Below are 20,732 nucleotides of genomic sequence, written 5' to 3' on the forward strand. Positions count from 1 at the left end.
GCACAGGGAGACAGATCAGAGGGCAGGAATGCAGGAGACAGAACGACACAGGGAAGAGGTAACTATGGGGAGGAAGTGGGAAGAGAGCTGTTACACTGTGGGAAATTGCAGTCAATGTCATGAGACAAAATGTGTATGAACTACTGTATGGAAAATAAATTTGCTCTATAAACTTTCACCCAAATCACAGTAATTTTTTTTAAAGCTGCTTTGTAAAACAAAGTGTGTATGAACTGCTGTATGGAAAATGAATTTGCTCTGTAAATTTTCACTCAAACCACAATAAAAACTTTTAAAAAAGCTGCCTTGCATTTCCCTAGCCACCTGGAAGATTGCCTTTTTGCAAGATGTATTTCTTAGAATTTTTTTTTTTAGACAGATGATCTCTAAACATTTTTAATTAGGTGCTCCTGCAATAAAAATATCAAGTGCCTATATATGCATTATACTACTTACATATGAATATAAAAGTATATTAGGCCCATTATAAAAATATACATAAGATTAAAAATGTTTGTCCTTTATTCTAGTGGATCTGGTCTAGACAATCTTAGCCAGATTAAAAATCAGGTGGACACAGTACTTCCGTTGACCTTGTCTCTTATGCCATTACACCCTACAGCTCCCTAACAGAGGAGGCAGGTTTCATCCAGTACAGGCAGTCCCTGGATTATGAACGAGTCCTGTTTCTAAGTGTTTAAGACAAATTTGTACGAAAGTCAGAATAGTTAGGTATAGTTCGTATCTACTGTCAGTTAGGCAAATGTTTGTCTTAGTATAGTGTGCATTTTTATGCATAAAAAAATCAAAGAAACTTGCAGATATACTAAAACATTTTTAACATAATTATACAGTAATAATAATGATGATGTTTTAATGCACGTTGCAAAGTAGCATCCATTTGTTATTATGAACTATTGTATATACCTCAAATTTTTAATGTAATAGGCTTTATGGGGTTGGTTCGTATGTAAGTCAGACATTCATAACCCGGGGACTGCCTATATTATGTATTCACACAGATATGTTCTTTCAGGCTTATCCAGAACCAGATCACAGTCAAGGGCATTGCCCAGCTGGCAGATGCATTGAAGAAGAACACCGGCATAACAGAGATTTGGTAAGACCCATCACCACTTGTTATAGTAACAATCACAGTAATGATGGTTTGCTTAGCACCACCTACTGTGTGCCAGGCACTGTGTAGGGCAATTTTTATTTTTTCTGCATCTTTTCAGCAACCCTGCAAAGTACGTGATATTACCTCCAGTTCACAGATGTAGAAACTGAAGCCCGGAGAGGTGAAGTAAAAGTTGTCCAAGGTCATGCTCAAGAGAAGAAACTAGAGCTTGGCCCAGACTGCCTGACTCTACTGTCTGTGTGCCCCTCCCCCATGCCAGCAGCTAGATTTGAGCTGACTTGTGCTCTTTCTCTGCTTCCTGTTTCTGCTCTGAGAACTTGCTTATGCTAGTGGAAGAAAACCACATTGTGTTCATACAACATTGAGCCCTGTTCTTTATTGCCTTCCACAAGGCACACACCTTCACTCACCAGCCCCCTTCCTAATTTAATCGCCTGGGTGAGACGGGACTGGGTACATACTGATAGATGTGCCTGTAGAGTTTGAAGGGTGTTTCCTGGTAGTAACAACACTTACCATTCTAGTGCACGTTCTTTATGCAAGATACTGTCTCAGGTGCTGGGGATACAGGAGTTAACATGACAGAAGAGATCTGGCCTCTTAAAAGTACTGGCTTAACCAAGCTGAGAACAGAGAATTCTGACACTGGCCCTGTGTACCTGAACATGGACTTGTAAGTGCTTTAGTAATTTGCTGTCCACTCCAGGACCTGAGACAGCCCTTCAGAGTGAGGCACAGGCCACATGGAGAATCTGGTAGGGGCAGAGCTGGGCTGTGGGACACAGACCACAGGAGTTCATGCTCTCACAATGTGGAGATATCCAGGCTCCCGCACAGTGAACCCATGCCCTCAGCTCAAGGGGTAGTTAATCATAAGCTACTTTCTTTTTTCACAACTGGGGAGAATTTCACAGCCTGAAAAACTCAAAACATCAAGGCACAGCTCCCTGGCCTCAGTTCCTAAAGCTTTTTAAACTTTGTGTTGGAGCTTGTTAGTGGATCATAAAAGGCCCAGACGGTGGGTTGCAACCAGCGTTATTATTATTTTTTTTTTTAAAAAAAAAAAGGAAACTGAAAAGAACAAAATACCATGGTGTGGAGAAACTTATTTTGTTCATCTTTTCTCTTGGGTGTCCATGTAAGTAAGTGTATGGATGCTGGTTGAAAACGTAAAATGTCAATTCTTATTTTATGTGACAGTTGAAAACAACTTGTGAACCACACTGTCACAGAGAATAGAGATTGATTCAACAGGACTGACAGAGGACACTGGGCATCTGCGCCCGAGAAGCCGAGCGCACTCCAACCTGGAAGGCCTGTGCGGGCTAACGGAATGTCAGTCTGTTTCCCTCGCCCGCTGCTCTCACATGGACTGCTTGCCTGCTACCGCTGCATTTCCTGTCAATTCTTTGGCTTGAGTAGAACAGGCAGACAGGAAGCGGAAGGTGGCAGCAGGCTTCCAGAACAGTTTGCAAGTGACTGTTGGCCTCTGTTTTTCTCAGAAGCTGGCTAGGAGATTTACAAGGTTATGAAGCTGCTTTATTCTGTCAGTCTTTAAAATATGCATTTGCTGACTCTCAGTGACCACTGTTCCTACACAAGGGACTGTTACATTAGGCTTTAAAGAAGCCTGAAATAGGCATGCATGGACGGGTGGGGAGGAGAACCTACGAGATTCAGAGAGGGCAGGACAGATAGCTAGAGTGCTGGCCTTGGGATTATCTGCAGTTCAGTCCCTGGCTTGTCTCCAGAGCTGCTCAGTGTGTTCCTGTTTGTGTGACCTCATGCACTGGGCCCTGTTCAAAGGCTGCTACACCAGACAGTTGTGGGTGAGCGGGTAGGGGAGCTGGATTCAGGGAGTAGCTCTGTTTGGACATCACTGACTGAGATGCACTGGTCTCCTTGGATTCATGATCTCTATGGACATTTATTTATACCGCATCCCTCTCTGAAAAGAATTTGAAGTCTGAAGTCTCTTGGTGGCTTCTGCCTTGAAAGTCAGAAACTAGAAGTGTTCAATGACCTAAACATCATGCATGACAGCATTTACCACACTCCATTATAGTAGTTTTTTCATGAGGCTACCTCCTCCAGACTAGGTCCTGGTCACTGATGCATCCCAGGAGCCAGCTCTGTGTCTTCCATCGTTCATTGAATACTAACATGTTTGAATGTGCCAGTCACTGCACTAGTATCGAGAATTCAGTGGGGAACAAAACAGACCTGGACTCATGGGTTTACCATCTAGGGAGGGAAGATACATAGTAAAGAAAATAAAGAGTTCAAATAATTACTCAGCGTAATTGTGATGAGGGCTATGAAAGGGAAGGCTAGGAGGAGAACCTAATACAGAATGAGGTTTTAGGGGAAGTCACCTAAGGAAATGGTATTTAAACTAAGCCATGAAGGATGAGTAGGAGTTAACTGAGGTGGTAGGAAGAATGTTTCAGGTAGGAGGAACAGCATATGCAAAGGCTCTGAGGCAGAGAGAGCATGTGGTCCTTGAAGAACTGTAAGAAGGCTGATATGCAATGGGGTTCAGGCAGTGTGGAAGACAGGGGCAACAGGAGGCCAAGGAGTTCGGCAGAGAGAAACCATAAAAGATCTTTGGGTCACAATAAGTATTTTTGGTCTTTTTTCCTAAAAGCAGTGGAAAATCATTGAAGGGTATTAAGCAGAAGAGGGATGCTCAGATTTGCTTTGTAAACAGACCACTCTCGCTCTTCTAGGAGAAGGGACTTGAGGAAGTCAGGGTACATGTGAAGCAGTCAGATACTGCAGTGAATCACAGAGAGAATGGGCACTCAGACCAGGATGGTAGTGGTGAAGAAATGAAGAGGTTCCAAAGAGAAATCCTAGGGACATTTAGGGAAAAACAATTGAACTGTGTGATCGACTGAATATGAGGAGGAAGTGCCCAGGTTGACCCCAGGTTACTAACTTGCACAGCTGGATGAATGGTGACCATTCACTGGGTGGGACTCCTGGAGGAAGATCAGAGAGCTAGGAACCCTGGGGAGAGGTGGTCACTTTGAGGTGCAGTGAGACATCCAGATAAACATGTTAAGTAGGTAATTAATTGGCAACACAGAAGAGAGGCCTCTGATAGGGTGTATTCCTTAATCTCATAGTCAGGTGACACATGAAAGCATCAGGAACACATACTGGGGAGATCTATACAACTGTCCCTGCCATTTTCCTTCTGTTCTTTGTGTTTCTCCTTTTCAACAGCCTAAATGGAAACTTGATAAAACCAGAAGAGGCCAAAGTCTTTGAAGATGAGAAGCGCATTGTCTTTTTCTGAGGTCCTTGTCCTGGGAGTCTCTTTAGCAGAGGTGTACTTTGCAGTCATTCACTTTGGGTGTCTACAGAGGGTCTGCTGAAATGGGACGGTCAGGCATCCATTGCTTGATGATGCAAACTATCCTCCTCTTCAGACACCTGATTGGCAAACTCACTAAGTAGCTGTTGTAATTTTGCTGGAAAACAGTGTATTGTGAACTGCTTTAGATACTGTAAATATACTATGAAGAGACTTTAATGCATACCCACAATTATCTTTATCTGAAACTAGAGGAATAAGACTTTGAGGAGAACAGAGGAGACCAGCCTCAGTTCATACAAAGGACCAGGGGGAGTGAGTTAGTTCCTGATGTCTTCATTGAAGAGCTGAGGGCTGGGGCAAAGTTGGTGCCAAGCTCCTAGGAAAAAGGTGCTCTACAAACAAGAAGTATTTTACCAGAAATATTCCCTTCCTTCTGAGTGCTCCCTCGTGTGTTCATATTATTCCAAATTCACAGCTATATAGATTGAGGTATGTACAGTATGGGGATTTGACTCATCCAAGGTCTTGTGGGGAACTTGTGCCAAGAAAAGGGCTTTTGTTTTAGTCCTGAAGTTTCAGTGTCTGCTCACAAAGGTCACAGGCTGCCCTCTGCTGAGTTTTGCATGGCTAGGCTGACCACCTCTGGAAGACCAAATACTGTGGGCCAAGGTGTCCATGTTGTTGTGTTGTTGTTGTTATGTGCCGTTGAGTCAAACCCGACTCATAGCGACCCCTCCTTGGGTTTCTGAGGCAGTATCACTACAGAAGTAGGATTGCCCAACCTTCCTTCCATAGTAGAAGGAAAATTCTATTCCTGTCCTCCAAAAGGAATGAGGTACAGCTGGCCTTTGTAGCCCTGGCATCCAGACGGAAGCTTCTCTATCCCTTGCCCTTGAGTAGCTGGGAGGGCAAATGAGTTGGAACTGAGGTGGCTGAGAACCTGGCTAGCACTGGTGGCACCTACCACTATGGTGGGTACATGATGATGCTCAATTGGCGTGTGTGTGTGTGTGTGTGTGTGTTTATTACCAGATAACCTATTCTTTTGCCAATTCTTTTGTTAATAAAATACTGAAACACTATTTCTAATTGCCTGAGTCTGAGATTTCTGAGAGACATTGAGCCTGGTAATCATGCTGTAATCCCTGAGCTCCATGGCTGCCTCCCTTTAGAGACACTCACTATGCTAGGGGGCCTCTGGGGGTGTGCTGTGAGGAGAGGCCTGATGGAGGAAGGTCATGCACATTATCAAGTTGATCCTTCATGGGCCTCTCCAGTACCTTGGGACAAAAAAGCCAAGGCGGTATCCAAGGCTTCTCTATCTAGCCTCTAAAAACACACAGGTGGCTTCTCAGGGAAAATGACTCATGAGTCAGGGCAGGCTGGGGCCAGAATATGCTGAGTGGGCCAGATTCCATGGCTATCACCACTGTACCATGGCAGGCCCTGGCAGGCCAGGTTCGATGTCCATCACCTCCCTCAGCTGTTTACTGCTGAGTTAAGAACCCAGCTGGGCCTGTCACCCACTGTGGCAAGAGGAACTGACCTTTATAGGGGCCGCTCATGAGATGGAAAAGAGTCAAGGGGCCTCCAACAGACGTTTTGAGCCCTCAGAGTTCAAGCCTGGCTTTGTACAGCTGCCTGTCAGGAAGGTAGCTTTTGAAATTATGGGGGCAATCCTACAATCAGTCAGTCACATGATAGCAATTTCTGTAAAGGCACTGCCTTGGTGGTTCCTGACATCTTACAACCTCCCCGCAAACCAGGGGCTGCTGCTTGATTTACCTTATAATTTGTGGGCTTAGGAATGGGTAACAGACTGTACCTCTAGGATTTATTAACCCCTTACCTAATCCTAACACCCTTATGAGATAGGTAAAGCAGTATTATTTTAAAGATGTTTAAAATGTGCCTCAGAGAGTGTGAGCCAAGTATGTCCAGAGTCTTAGAGCTGACAAGTAGTGAGGTCCTGATTTGAACCTGGATCTGAGGGCAAATTCTCCATCACCTCTGGGGTATTCCTTCTCTCCACATCCCCTCCTTGTTCTTCTTCTAACTCTAGGCATTGCCCACCACAACACACACTCTACCCAGTTTATACTCAGCCCAATTCAGGGAAGCAGAGTTGCCTAAATATTCTCCATCCTGCCTGACCCTAATGAAGCCAGCCACCTTTTGAAGACTTCCAAATATTTTCCAGTCAAGGAAATAGGAACTAATTAAAATACATGTGGGGAGCTACCAAGATACCAGAAGTCTTTAAAACTTACAGTTTTTATAGTCTTAACTTCACAGACACAGCAAGGCAGCCTAGGAATCCTCAGCGCTTCTCTCCCCTTGGCCCCTTAGCAGTAGCCCCTCCCCCCACTTCCTGGTTGGACTTCTTTTCTTCCCTGTGTTCCCTCCAACCTCAAAACCCAATGATGAGATGGACACACGTGGCAACTTGGCAGTATAAAGAACTTCACAAAGTGTTTTGAGTATTTTACACTTTACATATTCCTCTAGTGATTCTTCCATGTAACATATTCCTTCATACAGTCCTGACCCATACCCATCCAGTGATCCACTCAATGGCAACTGCAACCTGTGGTGCACTCAGAGTCGGCCATGGGACTAGTGCGTTACATGTGGCTGCCCAAACCCATGGCTTAAGCCCTTGACTTTCCTCCCAACACTGACTAAGCCCTGAGTGTCAGGCATTGTGCTGGATGTTGGTGACGATTAAGTTTCAAATGTTTTCCCAGGAACTCAAGTGGAGGCAGAGAGAGAGAGAGAGAGAGAAGTAAACAAATCATTAACCAAGTAGGTAAGTGCCAATAGAACATGTGCTCGGTGTCTGGGTGCACCAGAGAGTCAGGTAACGTTGATGCAGTGGCAGGGCCTAATCTTCCAATAATGGCAAAGTTAAACAGTCAATGAGCTATAGAAGATACTTCTATATTTGAATACCCTTCCAGGAAACAATCAGTAACAGAAGGTGGGGATGAATTTCCGGAAGAGGTTGTCAGGCCACCCTTGGGCCCCCAACTCCCTCACCATCCACCTCGCTCAGCATTGAGGCAGGTGGGAAACACAAAGGCATGATCGAGGCATGCTGAAGGCCAAGGATGCTCAGATGAGACTTCAGACTTAGTGAAAGAACCACACTTCTCAGCTAATCAAATTCACATTTTATTAAATAGCTAAAACTAAACTCTTGACAATCTAAATCTTACTCAGAAACTACCAAACATGATTGCTCCTCTTAGAGATGATTAAAATTGCTACCTCCAGCGAATTAGGAATTTGTGTGATGTTGGCTTAAATTAAGTTTGGAAATACTTTGGTCTTCTAGACGGTGAACGCTGGATTGCCCATCCTCTTGTAAAACTGAAATTAGGGTCCTAATTTGAGCTGAGTTTCAGAGCAGAGAAGAGCAGATTTTTCCTAATCAAGAGAAAAATAAAAATAATGAACATAAAAAACAAAATCTACAAATTGAGGATATGGTTATTTCTTTCCATAGAACATCTTGGTTAATTTTGGGAAAGAAATGACAGCTCCCATTTTTAAACATGTATATATGCCATGTTCATGCTGATTTGGAACTTAGAAAAAAGCCATGTAAAGCCACTGAATGGGAAAGTTGTATTAGTCCCATGGAGTGCCTGTTTTGCCATTTCCTAGGTGTGCTACTTAGGGCCAGGTCCAAAGACTGTCAGAATCTTGATTTCGTCCTTAAAAATGGGAATCAAAGAGTATTGCCCTCCCAGGCTCATTGTGAGGATTGAATGAGACAATGCATGTAATTAAACCATTTACCATAGTGCCTGGCACAGGGTCACTGCTCAGTATGTGCAGTTAGTTGTTGTTAGTTGCCATTGAGTTGGCTCCAACTTCTGGCGACTTTACATACAACAGAACGAAACGTTGCCTGGTCCCGCACCATCTTCATGATCGCCATTGCAGCTCTTGTGTCAACCTATTTCATTGAGTGGGTCCCTCATTTTCACTGAACATGATGATGACATATCCAAAGTAAGTGAGCTGAAGTCTCACCATACTCACTTCTAAAGAGCATTCTGGTTGTATTTCCACTAAGACTGATTTGTTCATTCTTCTGGAAGCCCACGGTATACTTAATATTCTTTGTCAGCACCACAGTTTGAATGCAACAGTTCTTCTGTCTTCCTTTTCCATTGTCCAGCTTTCATATTGCAGGTGAGGCAATTAGAAAGATCATGGCTTGGGTCAGATGCACCTAATTCATCAAAGTGAGTGACATCTTTGCTTTTTTAAAATTTTATAGAGGAAATGATACAACCACTGTGGAAAGCAGTATGGTGGTTCCTTGAAAAGTTGGAATTAGAAATACCATCTGATCTAGCAATCCCATTACTAGGTATATATGCTAAAGAAGTGAGAGCCAGGACAAGAACAGATATATGCACACCCATGTTCATCACAGTTCTATTTACAATAGCAAAAAGATGGAACCTAGCTGCCCATTAACAGAAGAATGGATAACCAAACTATGGTACATACACACAACGGAATACTATGCAACACTAAAGAATAATGTAGAATCTTCAAAAATACCACAGAACATGGATGAACTTGGAGGACATTATGCTGAGTGAAATAAGTCAGTTACAGAAGGACAAGTATTGTATTAGTTCATTATTGTAAAAAGTCAAGGGAAGGTTTCTATATGGAAGGAAACTTTCTTTGTTGGTTACTGGGGTGGGGGGGCATTGCCTATATATATATAGAGAGAGAGAGAGAGAGATAGATATAGATATAGATATATAGATATATATATACACACACATATAAACTTTATAGAGGTCTTTTGTTGTAGATATGCTTTATTTGACTGCTGCTCCCATGGATGTTGATTATTGATTCAAATAGAATGAAATCACTGACAACTTTAATTTCTTCATTTAACATAATGTTGTTTATCGGTTCACATGGCTCAATATGTGCTAGTTATTATACAACAACCTTTCTCATTCCTGCTCAAAATGGGACCCCCAGGTTGTTCCTCTCTCACTCTCAGGTTTAGGGAACTTTCCAACAAGACCAAATATATGGTTGGAAGTTGTTGAACTAAAGTCCAAAAATATTTAACATCAAGCTTCTACCAATACCTAGTTGCTATGCTTTTGTCAGCACAACACTTGGCCAGTTAACTTTCATCATTATTACCAAAGAGCACTTTCATTTAAGTGCCAACTCCCTGCACACAGGGGGATGAATCCATTTCTTCCCTGCACAGTAAAGAACAGAGCAAAGGTCAGCATCTTCACACAAAGTCAGGCTCAGAAAAAGCCTTTGCCAGGTGTCCGGGTTCCCGTCAGCTCCTGAACTGGGAAAGAGCATCTGTCTCGTCGATACATTGGTCCACGTCCAGGTGAGGCACCTGTCTGCTTCCAGGAACTAAATGTTCACTTACAGAACAAACCTTGCTATGGAGCTGATGGGTAAAACCATGACCATCATCACAGGTCTGTGGAGAAGAATTTTAATAAAAATGGAATTGGCTTGCGAGGAGCCTGAAGCTCACATCACCAAGCAGATTCATGCTATGAAATTTTACTCCCTTTTCAACCTATTTTAGCCAGGAAGGTTTAGGAGTATAATAGTTGAAGGGTGAAGCATGGACTTTGGCAGAGCTGCAGGGCCCTGGGCATGGTTCTCTCCATCTTAAAACTGAATCAACTGAACCCATAGATTTAGATTTTTAGACTCACTAAACACTAAAAAGGTTTTGGGTCTCGAGTTACCTGTAAAAAGAACCTTAAAAACAATAGTGAATTATAAAATAAGTGCAAGGATGTTAAATAAATTTCTGATTTTTCCCATGACTACTTGATTGATGTTTTGGCAAATAAATATCAAAATATCTCAAAAATTTTCCTTGATTATTTTCCCAACATATAGTAATTTTTGTTTTGAAAATGATTTCACAGTGTCAAGAGAAAAAAAATTAATATTTATAATAGCACAATGCTAATACAGCTATTTTAATTTTTGCCTATATCAACTTCACGTTTTGCCTACTTTGAGACATCTTTTTACATAGTTGTAGTCACAGTGTACTTTTGCAGTTTTTTAAATCAAGCATTTTCCCATATTGATACATAGCAAGCCAAACCCACTGCCACTGAGTCAAGTCCAACTCACAGCGGCCCCCAGTGGGTTTCCAAGGTGGTAAATCTTTATGGAGGTAGATTGCCCTATCTTCCTTCCAGGAGCTAACCTTCTGGTTAGCAGTCAAATGTGTTAGGCACTGTGCCACCAGAGCTCCTATATTGATGCACAGTCTTTATAATTATCATTTGTATTTCATCAGTTTGATAATTTGTTTAATTATTTTCCAATTGTTAGATATTCAATTTTCCAGGTTTATTGTAATGGTTGTGATTATTATTGACAATATGGTTATAGAAATAAAATGTTTCTTAGGAATGTTTCTTTGGAGTTGGATTATCAAGTCAAAGATTCTTGCTATGACATTTTATTCCTTTTCAATTTATTTTAGCCAGTGAAGTGTAGGGATGTAATAGGTGCCTTAGAAACAGCTGGTAAGAGTTAGAGAACAATGTATTTGTAAAGTCAGCAGCATCTCCTTTGAATAGAAGTAAAACTCTATGCCTTGTCCTCATCCTAGACACTGTTTAGAGACTGCCCACACACATACATGTGTACATACAAAGATTAGGCACTGGCTAATAACCATAGCTTCAGGGAAGAGTTAATAAATTCCTAAGTTGGTACCTGTTTTAAAGTGGCACTGTGCAAGACAATCAAGATAAGTAGGTATGCAGGTGTCAGTATCTTCAAAATCAGTTTCCCTTGATTTAAAAAATATATAGAAGTGTGCGTGTGGGATCCATGGTGGCCCAACAGCTAAATGCTCCATTACTAACTCAGACTCATGCAGAAGATCTATAGGAGAAAGACCTGGTGATCTGCTCCTGCCAAGAGCAAAGATGACTCCTTTGGTGACCCTATAGGGCCAGTTCTCTCACATGGGGTCACTATGACTTGGAACTGATTTGTGTTCTTGGTTTGCCTAAAGCAATCCATAGGAGCCACTTCCTCACAAACCCCCTTGAAGCAGGAATTATGTCAAAATGAGGAAACTGATGACTAGTAAATATGAATCTGTATCTTATGTAAATCAAGATGTGTATAAAGATGGAAAAAAAGGTGCAAAATCCTTCAGAAAAGGGGTCTTGGCAAATGCAGAATGTAGCACATGGGAAGGACCTTAGAGCTCAGTTAGTTCAACCCCTTCACTTGACCAATGAGGACACTGGGCAAGGCTGGGCAATCCTACTTCTGCAGTGATACCGCCTCAGAAACCCAAGGAGGGGTCACTATGAGTCGGGGCCCACTCAACGGCAACATAACAACAAAGCTAGAACTAGAACCTAGGCCTCTGACCAGGGATCCTCTCACTCTGCAACTGCCTTCTTTGCACCAAGCCCATTAAACCTGGTTCAAATTGCTAAGGCAAATTAAATACAATCAACTCTTCTTCTTGTCCCAAGGATCTCTTTAGTGTTCCTGGAATTTTTTGGGGAAGCCTGATCTCTCCACTTCTATGGATGGTAGTAAGTTACAAGACTCTGGAGTCACATTTACAAGCCTCATTGACTGAGAGTCTGGAGGCCAGGAATACCTTGAAGAAGGGCTGGCAACAGTCTGACTCTACAGAGCCAATGGCTTTGTCATTGGCCACCCCCCCCCCCATCTGCCTACCTTGGGACTGGACCAGAAGAAGTAAGTGCATTCCAGAGAGCTAGAGAAGGTCCTTCTGGAGTGGTTTCATCACAAGAGGGCAGCATTATCCATTATGCAAGTGGACCAATGACTCAGCTGCGCAAGGGGGCCTGGTGACTGACACTGTGTTCTATTCCAGTAAGATTCAAACCAAACCATGTTGTGTTAAGGGCAATTTTATCTTAAATTGATTCACCTGTGAATTCAAAGACAGGGAGACGTGTAGAAAGTTAGCCTATGGTAAATTGTAAGAGCAGTATTACAACAAGCCCTCTGGGGACTGATGATCTGGGTTCAGATCCCAGCGCTACCAGTAGCTGTGTGACGGACAAGTTACTTAGCCTCCTGTGCCAGAGTCTCCCATCAGTGAAAGGGCTTGATGAGAACAGTGCTTCTCAGGCTGTTTTGTTATGAGGAGTAAATGAGTTAATATACATAAAGCACTTAGAACAGTAGCTGGTATGTTCTGTACTAAGTGTTTCATAAGCAACTTTTGTTACCTAATCAGACCTCTTTCCTCCAGCACTGCCTTAGTGAGCATCAAGGAGGAGGCAGGAGAAAGGAGGAGACCATGCTGTACCAGCCTTCCTACCCTCAAGAGCCTCCCCACAACAACATCACCCATTTTCAAACTTATAGCAAAGTCCAGACTTTGAAGCAGCCCAGATACCACAATGTTTCCAAGGCTGAATACCTGTGGGATAAGGACTAACCATTCCCTATACCTGAAATTGTCTTTAATTTTGCTAAGGGAATGTGTGTCCAGCTGCCCATGCCATATCCAGAAGCAGAGATTAGAAAGCCAGAAGCTTATTTGCATTTTGCTTTGGTTTCACAGCTGTTGGAGTGTCTCATCTGGTTTCTATACTAAAATAACACGGCTGAAGGTGATTTCCTTCTTTGAAGTCAGCATGTGGTTCTGTGTTTCTAGCATTCTTTTCATTCACTCATTGGCATTGCTAGCCATTCCTCTGGCTGAGAGAGCAGCAGAGAAGGAGAGGAGGAAGGGAGGAGGTAGAGAGAGAACTGAAATGTATGAGAACAAAACAAAATGGGAGGGTTGGAAGGGTGAGTTAACGCTTGTAACTCTGATCTCCACCCTCCATCATACCCAGTACTGCAGACTTCAGGGAATGGTCCAGTGTGTCTAGGGCCCTCCGCCCAGCATCCTGGGCTTGCTGAAGTTTCATGGCGCCTGTGGCGAGCCAGCAGCTCATCATCTACTGAGTAGCTGTGGGAAGCATCCTGGCTGCCCAGTGTTGCTTTTGGATTTGCAGTTGGATAGTCATGAGGTGATGTGTAGAATCTTTTTTTTCCTTCTACTCAGATAATGTACTTGGACCCGTTGGGGGTCACTAACAACCTTCCAGTTGAATCCTGTACTCCAGTATTTCTCCGTGTATTTTTACTATGGTCCTCTGAGGAGACTAGTAAAACATTTTTTACCCCTAATTGTCTCCTCCTCCCAGTGAAATTTTAACATCACAGATATACTGTATTTCTGTCGATGAACTAGGGTCTTTTGGAGGGCCACAACCATTGTAATAACTAAGATTTTCCTGCCCCCATGAGAAACCCTGTTGAGAATGCTTAGTCCCGGCCATGTTGAGCTAGTCAAACCCTGAGGTTTATTCTCACCTCTGCCGTCTCCAAGAACCCCTTTGTTACCCTAGAACCTGTTTGCCTTTCTATACATGAGTCAGCTTCCAATTCAATAAATCTTGAGAGTTATAAACATAACTTTCTCAACTTAAGTTTCTTTCTTTTCACTCTTCTATACTGAAAACCGTTTTAATCTATGGACAAAAACTTTGATTATCTGTTATCAAACACACACAGTTTTGTGCAAGGGAAACAGTCCCTCCTAACACAGTGTGTGTCTGAAGCGCTCTGGCCCAGCAGCCTTAGAGATGAATGTCGGTGACATGACCCCAACTGTTGGCACCAGGCCTTTGGGCAGAACTTGAGGCCCAGTTTGCCTTTGCTGTTGCCCCACTTCCCCTTCTCAATTCCTGTTTCCCCCACCCTCACACCCACTCCAAAAGACTTGGGAAATGTCCAAAATTCCCCTTTTGAAACAGAACCTAAACTCTGCCTACCTCGCACATCAGCCTTCCCCACGTATCACGGCTGAGTTCAGATAAATATTAGGACATTACACTGATACAAGTAATTCAGAATGAAACGCAACTATCTAATAGCATTATCCCTGTCATACAGTTTATATATCACATGCAGAGTCTGCTTATCAAAAAATTCTAATTAGACATATATAAGCAAAGAGATCAAATGAATCTTTGTACCCCCTCAGTTGTCTGCCCTACAATTCCAGAAAGTGGTTGGCACTTCTGAAAGGTTTTGATCCCTGCAGTGACTTAAGCAGATCTCAGCAAGTCCATCTATCCATCCATGCAATCATTCATTCATTTCAAAATAAATATTAAACATCTACTTTATGCCAGGGACTATGCTGACTGCTAGGAATACAATGGTGAGTGCCAGGTCTGGAATTTGATTTTACCCTACTTACAAGTTAATAAGTTAGACTGTTACTGTTTTATGGATGTTGGCACAAGACAGGAGATGCCTGGGTCAGAAACAAAGGACATTATAATTCACAGAACAGCAAAGAGCATGAGCACTAGCATGTTTGCACCAGTTCTCCAAGCCCCCAAGTTCCACAGGGACCATGTGACGGGGCCCAGATGGATGCTACACACCGAGTGGTTTTGCATCACAATTGAAGATACTGAGCTTGGGGAACCAGCCATTTTATAGCAAGTAGTAAGTGAGCCTGCTCTTTGTCCTGGAGGGAGACATTACTTCATGCCTCAAGGTTGTGCACGTCAATCACAGCCCTGAGAAATGGCCTGGATAAAGAGTGATCAGCCCTTGAACTCTTGGCATAGCAGCAGGAATGTGCAGGGATGCTCTCAGCCCCTGGCAGATTCCTTCTCCTACCTTGACAGCACTTACAGTCCAGTGGGTGAAGATATTCAATCAATAACTGAGTGGATAAGTGTCAAATTACAACCATGACGAGTGCCTTGAGGAGCAGTACAGGGGCTTTGCAGGCCTATGATAAGGAGCACTGATATTCCTTGCAGTTGTCAGGGACATAATCTGAAGGGGAGGAAGAGGAAGGGTCCAGACAGATGAAACAGCATAACCAAAGGCCCCATGGCTGCAGGAAACCTGGTCACTATAACTGGAGCACAGAACACAAGGAGGAACATAGTATGAGTGGGGCCGGGAGGCAGAAGATAGGGGCCCACTTCAGGATAGGCCAGTGTTTCTTAAATTGTATGTTAGACCTATTAGCAGATTTTGAAAGCAATTCAGTGCAATTAAGCTGGACCTTAAAGGATAGGCCTTGGGAAGGAAATATAAATTTGAGATTCAGCAGTATATAGATGGAATAGAAGCTGTGATCATGGATGAGACAACCTAGAGAGTGAGTGTAGAGTGTGAAAAGGACCAAAGACTGAGTTTTGAGGAATTCTATGATTTAAAAACAAGGGAAGGAGGATGAGCCTTCAAAGAAAACTAAGAAGAGGCCAGAAAAGTTGAAGGAAAAAACGGAAGAGTATGGTGTTCTGTAAGTCAATGGAGAATAAATGTCCCAATAAGGAGATTACAGTCAAAGTTGAATGTTTTTGAAAGGTCAACCTATGATCAGTCCTGAAAAATGTCCACGGATTTAGTGACATGAAGATTATTCATCCCTCTTAAAAAGGAGCTTGTGTTAGGCTGGGTTCTCTAGAGAAGCAAAACCAGTAAAGCTTATATATACAGAGAAAGAGAAATTTATCTTAGGAAAACGGCTCACACACTTATAGAAGCTGGCAAGTCCCAAGTTCTTGGATCAAACATCAAGCTGGAGGCTTTTCCCAACTCATGCAGCTGGAGGGGCTGACGAGCTCAAGGTTGTCAGGCAGTACCGGCTGTTGACTCCAACGAATGATGAATCCAAGATCTCAGGCCGAATGGTGAATTGTTCATTCACAGACAGTTGTAGGCAGCACAACAGGATCCTGATCCACAGATGAGTGTCTCTTTTCCCAGGATGTCCATAAATATACTGGAAGCAGCCACAATCCTAGGGAAACTCCCTTTCAATGGATTGGATGCTCAAAACATATACATCTGATCCCATCATGGGAATAACCCACATCACAGTTGCTTAACCACATAGAATTGTGGTCCAGCCAAGGTGACACACAGCTCCAACTATCAAAGAGCTGTTTTAGCAAAATGATAGTAGGGAAGTCAGACTGGAGTGGATTCAGAAGTAATTTGGAAGATGAGGTTATCATTCAAGAAATTTGATGTGAAGGAGATCAAATAAGACAGTAGCTCAAAGGAGTCTAGACAGAATTACTTTGTTTGACTTAAGATGAGAGGGAGCTAAATGGTGATGGGAAAGATGTGACTGAAAGGGAATAGGTGAGCATAGGAGCCAGAAGCAGTGACTGAGAGAGTGAGGGTCCTAAGAAGGTACGTTGGGATGGGATCTACAACACAGGTGAGAGAATGGACCTCACATAGGCTGTTCTTCCATTTTAATAGTCAGACAGGAACAGAAGAGAGGTGTAGACTAGATAAGTGTGTGAGGTTAATAGTAGGATATTGAAACTAGATCAACTCCCAGGTTTACTGTAAGACTTTATTGCTAAATAAAAAGCTCTTCAAGGGGAAAGAATATATTTCTTCTTAATTGGAAAAATTTTCAGGAGAATTTTGGTATATTCCAATTCTTTTTGGGTTTGAAAAGAAAAAGAAAGATATTAAGTAACAAGCATTGCAATTCTCCTCACACTTCCCTCTCCTCAGGAGGAAGCCTCCTGGTCCACCATGCTTGAATAGAAGGAAAGAAGTTGGGGAAGCCAAGAGATGGTCATAATTATAGCAAACTCCTATAGATAGCTCAGAATATACCAATACCTCTTCTAATCATTCACATACACTCATTTTTTTTTTTCATCCGTCACAATAACCTATGAGATTGAGAAAATTGAGCTACCAAGAGGCTAAAGTAATTTGCCCAAGGTCTCACAATAAGTGTGCATCAGAGATGGGATTAAAACACAGGCAGCCTAGCTCCAGAGTTTGCATTTAACCACTTGTACACTGTGCTGTTACTGCTATTCATTAAGTACATAATAATAAGCTAATCCATAGACGAGGAGTGACATGAGGCCTTGGACGGGAGACTCGGGAGACAGTTTCCAGGAGCTGAGTGAGGGAGAAGGAAGGAATAAAGAGAAAAATGAGAGACTGAAAGAAATAGATTTCCATCCTTGCCCTAAAATTTTATTTTGAAAAATTTCAAACCTGGAGAAACCTAAGGAACAATGAACATTCAAAACCTCCACATAGTATTAACTGGTATTAATATTTTATCATATTTATATTCTCTCTCTCTCTCTATATATATATATGTACATATACATATACTTTTTCCCATTTTGGTGACATTCAAAAGTAAGTTGTTCACATCGTAAAACTTTTCTTCTCAGTATTTAGCATGCACCTTCTAAGAATACAGGCAATCTTCTACAAAGGCACAATATAATTATCACACTTAACAAAACAATACTTCTGTAATACCTAGAATCTAGTACTTGTTCAGATTCTGGGGAAAGTGTATTTTAAAGAGGTTTTGCTGGGTTTTATACATCTAATATGCATTTAGGAGCTCTGGTAATGTAGTACCTAAGGCACTTGACTGCCTATCAGAAAGCTGGCGGTTTAAACCCACCAGCCACTCCATGGAAGGAAGGTTGGGCAATCTACTTCCATAGTGATACTGCCTCAGAAACCCAAGAAGGGGTCAATATGAGTCGGGTCCAACTTGACGGCACATAATAACAACAACAACAACATCCATTTACCATTTTCCCAGCATACTGCAGGAACAGTTCACTTTCTGTTATTTTTTGGTTCTTGGGCAGTTTTTCCTTTAAATGTTAATTCAGGGTCAAAATGGGGCCATGAGGCTTTATGCAGCATACATTTACATGAAGGTGAAATTAAAAAAAAAAAAAAAAACAGAGCAGAGGGGCTATAAAAATGCCATCTTAAGGCCTTGACAAGAGGATAGCCTGATGTTCTATGCTGGTCTTAGGGAGGATGGAAATAATGATAATAATAATTGAGATATATACATTTATTATTCTGCGCTAAACTCTAAGGGCTTTAGATATATTATTTCATTTAATCCTCATGACAATCCAGTGAGGTAGGTTGTGGTGATTATTTCCATTTCGTAGATGGAAACTGAGGCACTGAACAGTTGAATTACCCAGGGTCATATAGCTCATAGCAAAAGAGACAGGATTTGAACCTGGGCACTCTGGCTCCAGAGCTCAGGCTTTTAACCACTACTTCTCAGGGAGGTAATGCTGTTCAGAGAACCTTACCCTGAGCAATGGAAGAAAGCACTCTGCTCTTAACTATGAGGCAGTGTGGCATAATGAAGGATAATTAAGACAGTGAGAGAGTACTGACTTTATATTTAACCATTCATTAGTTTACAAATTATTCTAAATTGAGGGTGAATATAAGATTCTTCTTCTCAATGCCAATGAGTTGATCCCGACTCACAGCGACCCCTCCTTTGGTTTCCAAGGCAGTATCTCTATGGAAGTAGATTGCCCAACCTTCCTTCCGAGGAGGAGTGACTGGTAGATTTGAACCACTAACCTTCTGGTTAGCAGTTAAATGCCTTAGGCACTACACCACCAGAGCTCCTAAATATAAGATTAGCCCTTTAAAAAGGTGCCTTGGTTAAAGTTGAGAGATCATTGCTACATAAAAGATAAATGACAGATTCAGCTGGTTTAGGTTAACAGAACTGGTGTTAAAAGAAGTGAATTTCTTTAAATTCTACTAACCTAAATTTATGACGTAGTGGTAAATATTGCATTCTCATTTATAAATATGAAAAGTAATTAAAAAATAAAATTAATATGTTCTTTATTATTACCAATTTTAATATTAACTTGATTCAGGGGTTATGTAACTGCCTCATAAGTGAACTCTACTATCAAATACATGACTAAGAAGTATATATGTGAATGCTTTGTCTAATTTGTGCTTTAGTATGGTAATATGTATGGTAAGTTGTTGCAATAATGGCTCCCAATAAATCAATCACATTTCCCTCTACCCATGTAATTGTAGGATAATGTTACACTGGCAAACAGGATGCAAGCAGAAGCTTGAAAGGTACTTGTTTATTTATTGGGCTTGCTCTCTCCTGCTGCTGGGAACTCTTCCACAGCACTGTGTAAATAATCCCGGACAAGCCTGTTGGAAACACACGCAGGTAGCAGCAATCACCAGATATGTGACAAAGCAATGCCAGCCCCTCAGCCCATCCACTTGCTGACTGTAACTACATAAGTGAAAATAGTCAAAATCTCAAATTTCTGACTCATGTGATTATAAGTTAATAAAGATTATGGTTTTAAACCAATAAATTTTGAGGTGGTCTGTTACTCAACAAGGGAGTGAGCTCTGGTGGTGTAGTGCCTAAGGCACTTGATTGCTAACCAGAAGGCTGGTGGTTCAAACTCACCAGCCACTCCTCGGAAGGAAGGTTGGGCAATCTACTTCCGCAGTCATAGCACCTCGGAAACCCAAGGAAGGGTCACTATGAGTTGGATCTGACTCAACAGCAGTGGGTTTTTTTTTTTTTTTTTTTTTGGGTTACCCAACAAAGGATAATTGAAACAGTACAGAAAAGTTAAGTAAGTCTAACTGTTGTAATGAATAGACTTTTAAATATTTAATGGCTTAAACATGATAGAAGTTTATTTTTTAATCCCTCCTTGGGTTTCCTAGGCAGTATCTCTACTGAAGTAGATTGCCCAGTCTTCTTAGCAGGTGGCAAATGAGAAGCTTTTATGGGCCTGACCTAGAAATAGGACATGTATCTTCTACTCACATTCCATAGGCTGGAACTCAGTCACATGACCAAGCCTAACTGAAGTGAGGGCTGGGAAATGGAATCTTGTTGTGTGTCTAGGAAGATGAAGAAATAATTTGGATGAACTAACAGTGTGACAATACAAAAGAGTATTTGCTTTTTTAGGAAGTAAGAACAATGTCTGTCCCAGGGCTAGCAAAATATGGGTGAAATTTCAATTCTGTATTTATTATGCAACTTAGTATATTAATTAATTTATGTCTAAATATTCATTTCCTCATCTACAAGATAGGGAAATTACCTTCTTTGTTAGGTTATTGTAAGGATTAAATGTAAAATATGTGGTAAGTGTTCAACTTGTGATATGTATTCAATAAATGATAGTTATTAGCATTAGTATAACTTAATAGAAAATTATAATCATTCCTCTCTGACAGCCAGTATCAATCTTTCTGTTGACTCCAGCCTTCAGACCTTGAGCCACTTTCAGCTCAACACGTGTGGCATGCAACAAAGATGATCTGTTCCCACCAATCCCAGACCAAATTGCAGATTTG

At 41.8% G+C, this 20,732-nt stretch overlaps 1 protein-coding gene across 1 annotated transcript in view; it reads left to right on the forward strand.

The window, feature by feature from the left end:
* The window catches only part of NOD1 (nucleotide binding oligomerization domain containing 1), a 53,151-nt gene extending 48,706 nt beyond the window's left edge, over positions 1 to 4,445 (forward strand). Inside the window, exons 8-9 of the mRNA XM_007946399.1 lie at positions 1,023 to 1,120; positions 4,373 to 4,445. Coding sequence (XP_007944590.1) covers positions 1,023 to 1,120; positions 4,373 to 4,445 — 171 coding nt within the window. The remainder of the gene's footprint in view (positions 1 to 1,022; positions 1,121 to 4,372) is intronic.
* The last annotated feature ends 16,287 nt before the right edge of the window (positions 4,446 to 20,732 follow it).

This window comes from Orycteropus afer, unplaced genomic scaffold, assembly GCF_000298275.1.
Source record: "Orycteropus afer afer isolate SDZICR_OR568_19922 unplaced genomic scaffold, OryAfe1.0 scaffold00008, whole genome shotgun sequence".
NCBI classification, from domain to species: domain Eukaryota; kingdom Metazoa; phylum Chordata; class Mammalia; order Tubulidentata; family Orycteropodidae; genus Orycteropus; species Orycteropus afer.